Raw genomic sequence first — 3,804 nt, 5'->3', positions numbered from 1 at the left:
TCACAGGCAGCTAGCTCTGAGACGTTGAGGCGACAGGCTTCTTTTGCTGTTAAATGCCTGAAAAAGATAATCATGTTGATTATATTACTTCTGAGTCAAATTGAAATCTAAGTATCTAAATAAATAAAGCTCAGATTTTGAAGTTCATACCCTTACGGCCGGAAGTGTGCATGCATGTTAGTGGAAAGAGTGAAATGAAGCTGAGGTTTATGAGTAGCGGAGCAATGTTAAACTCAACACAAGGACATAAACCCACTTTGTGAAGAAAATCCAAGTGGTGACTATCTGGCTGTCAAATATTATAGAGACTTACAAGACTGCGAGATGGGCTGAGAGAGCGAGAGCGCACTGGGCTGGAACTCCTGCTCCGGTTTCGACTCCACTGCAAAAACAGTAAGCGTATGAGCCTTTCCATGTGCTTTTGTGCTCTTGCATTATTCTCTAGAGAGCAAAACTTTTTAATCAGTTATGACATTTTTGAAGTATTATAAGGTCAGTACCAGAGCTCCTCTTCTAGTCACAGCCTCGCCCTTCACCACCACATCATCTCCTTCCACCAAGGCTGGCCACACATGGTGCGTCACCAGAGGAGCAGTGAACTCAGAATCATAGCTACGACGATACCTGTCAGGCAGGGGGGAGGTGGGGGACACAGAGAGAGAGAGACAGCTGTGAGTATTTATGTGTGTGAGCACCATCTGAAGTGTTGAGGGTGACATCTACTGGAGAAACAGCAAATAACAGTGACAGCGATAAGTGATGCTGCAGTTCAGAAGGTAAACTTTGTGCCGCCCTGATACAAAATCTGTACACAGCGCTGCACAAAGGACTGACTTGTTGTCGCTGAAAAGTTCTCCATCGCTGGCAAAAGCTAAGTCAAGCGGGGGGTCCAGTGTCTGCATGGCAAAGGCCACCCTGCATGAGTCCCTGATCAAGGCACTGATGAGGACAAAGTCCACCTCTGGCGGGAACGAGATCCGAGGGTTCACATTCATGGCGTTGATCACATCCTGGGGAGATGAAACACACAGTCGGATACGCTGCATTTTTCAGCATCAAACTTCATTCATTTGCTCATAAATGCTGCAGAGGACACATAAGAGAAGTATTTTGTCCTACATTGATGCTGGCCTGAACGTCATACAGGTCCAGGTTTCTGACGATGTAGTCCACAGCTGCATCCTCTAGGCTCTCTGGCCCAAAGTGGGATGGGGACAACGTCTTTCTCACGCGCAGCTTGAACTGACGGTAAGCCAGTTTTGCTGTCTTGAAGGATTCCTGAGACGTGATGTAAGAAGGCATTAAAAAGACTACAAAGTCAAATGCTTCTTAGACCGGCCAATCATATACAGCTCTGATTAAATCAGGAAGCTATGCAGGCCAAATAAACAGATTCGGCACTCACTGTCTCTGCACACTACTCTAAAAGGGTATATTATTACATTCATACCACAACAGCAATGAAGATGATCTTCTGGACCATCTCTAAATCAGCAATGTAGCGACGAAGAAGGTTCTGGGCCTCCAGACGCTCCACAGCATACAGGTCACTGAAGCGTGACACGAGGCGTGCGTGGCGGGAGGAGTTAGTGAGCTGAGCTCTGGTGGGAGACTCGCTCCTCAAGGGGCTGGAGGAGCGACTGAGCCTGGGCAAGGGGCTCGGAGAACGACTTCTCGCCAACCTGAGGGAGACGGAAAGAGAAACACGTGAAAGCTGCACCATCACCTGAGACGTCATTGTCGAGGCGTCTGTTTGTGCATATACAGCATTTGCATTGTGTGTGTGGGGGGGGTGCAGGTGTACCTCTCCTGCAGCACGGCCTTCTCTGTGCTCAGGTAGGCCACTTCATCTCTCAGCAAGCGGATCTGACGCTCATAGTCATCAAGAGCATCCAGCTTCCTCTTATAAATCTCCACCTGCTCATGTGAAGATCGCAAACTGAAAGACAGACACACTTCAGGTCAACAGAGGAGTAAATACTGTTTATTGCTTTTAAAAAACAGTATATATGTATCACTCACTCTGCTTTCAGCTGTAATACTTCATCTTCAGTGGCCAGCAGAGTGGTTGCTGATTTGCTCTTTGTCTCATCCAGTTCCTTCTGAGCATCAACCAATCTGTTAAAAGAAAAATAGTATGTTTCATGTATTTCAGTATGTCTAATCAAAGTGAGAGGGCAAAAGTGGAAACAAACCCTGACCCTAACAAGCAAGCAACCTCTATGTGCATCCCCTTGTCTGTGGACTTGTATCTGTAGAATTTTTCAGCTATCCAAACTACATCAGAACACAAGCCATGCAAGTCGAGCCAGGAGCTCTGGCTGGCTGCGGCCCATTGCTCTACTTGTACTGTCTGATGTCTCTTAGACTCACTCTGCTCTGACCGAGTCCAACTGCAGGCGAGTGGAGCACAGCTGAGTGTCCATCTTCAGCATGTCACTGTCACGGGAGGCAGAGAGCTCCCTGATCCTCCTGTCCTTTTCCACTGACTCCTGATAATAACAAATAATGGTACAGTACAAAGTGATATACAGTGACAACACCAGGTGGCCATAATACAAGAAATGGCTGTATTTGGCTGAAATACTTGTATTTTCTGTTTAATGGAGCAGTTTTACACTGGATTGCATTAATTTTGATGGATTTAGACACTCTGTGTCATGAAGCCCAGTAACAGAGCTCGTCACCTGGATGAGCTGTAGACTGGTGTCATCGGTGACTGAGGGCCTCGTCATTGAAAAACAGGTTCCAAGCCACGGCAGCAGGCGCATTTTGAGAGTGTCCACTCCAGCATAGTGTCCACCTGATTCATACGTATAAAAACAGTGTGTTGAATAGTTAATGACTGATTGCAACCTGGTTGATGCTTTGTAAATCTAAACAAAGTCAGATACTGCAATTATAAAGCCTACCTTCAGAAGCTGTGAGGTTGAGGATGGCGAACAGTTGGCCCTGGATCTTGGCGGTTAGCTCAATTAGCTCACAACATCTGTTTAGATTCTGGTCACAGGAAATAACCTGGGAAGGCAAAACCAAGCCAAAACAAGAGCCATGTTAACTCTAGACATCATGTATGGCATGCTTTTTCTGTTGAGCTATTATCTGGTATCTAAATATATAATGTTGTTAAGGGGGAATTCTTTATTATGACTGTTAAAAAGGTTTTTTTTACTTCAACCTGCAAGTAGTAAGTGTATTCAAAGTTCAAACAAATCACTTCCGGTCGCTCTCTTCCGGTGCAGCCACCTGGCGGATCTCTACAGGAAGTAACAGGACGTGAACCATCTTAACGAGGAAGTAAAAGATCTTCGGAATAGTCCGACAGTATCCATGGCGACGGGCGTCCATAGCAACCAAACTCAACCGGGAAATCAATGTAATCTAAACAAGTGCATTCCTCCACTGTAATGTTTTAAATGATTCAATGCATCCCCAACCAAATGAGTTCAAGTGCATAACTTTCATAACTAAAATAATAATGAGTAAAAAAAAACGGGAGGTAATGAGAAAAATCCTCAGTCGACAGCAGTAAACAAATTAATTTACACTTTTTAGAAAAGAAGGGTAATGCTATCTGCATGGCTAAAACTTTAAAGTGTATAAACATGCAGCCTTTAGCCACAGACGCTTGCTTCATTGATGAGATAACTAGCTGCTGCTAACTGATGAAGTGCTTTGGTCAGATTTAGGTCGGTCGTGACTTATTGATGAACTTACATGGTAGTCTTTGTGCCAGCTCTCGAGCTTGTCCTGTAAGACGCTGAAGGAGGATGTATGGGTCAGCCTCCTCAAAGTGTCGGCCAT

The 3,804-nt window shown here is 45.2% G+C and overlaps 1 protein-coding gene across 1 annotated transcript; it reads right to left on the bottom strand.

Annotated features, from left to right (window-relative positions):
• spata18 (spermatogenesis associated 18) lies at window positions 1–3,804 on the bottom strand. Its single transcript, XM_070832856.1, has 12 exons — window positions 3,718–3,804; window positions 2,913–3,018; window positions 2,688–2,803; window positions 2,374–2,492; window positions 2,023–2,118; window positions 1,805–1,939; window positions 1,451–1,682; window positions 1,120–1,278; window positions 835–1,010; window positions 501–624; window positions 314–382; window positions 1–57 (listed from the first exon to the last, which is right to left on the bottom strand). The coding sequence occupies exons 1-12, from the start codon at window positions 3,802–3,804 to the stop codon at window positions 1–3; spliced, it is 1,476 nt and encodes a 491-aa protein (XP_070688957.1).

The sequence above is a fragment of the Pempheris klunzingeri genome, chromosome 6 (genome assembly GCF_042242105.1).
Source record: "Pempheris klunzingeri isolate RE-2024b chromosome 6, fPemKlu1.hap1, whole genome shotgun sequence".
Taxonomy (NCBI): Eukaryota; Metazoa; Chordata; class Actinopteri; order Acropomatiformes; family Pempheridae; genus Pempheris; species Pempheris klunzingeri.
Note: the sequence above shows the minus strand (reverse complement) of the source record. Positions and strands in the feature narration are given on the sequence as shown.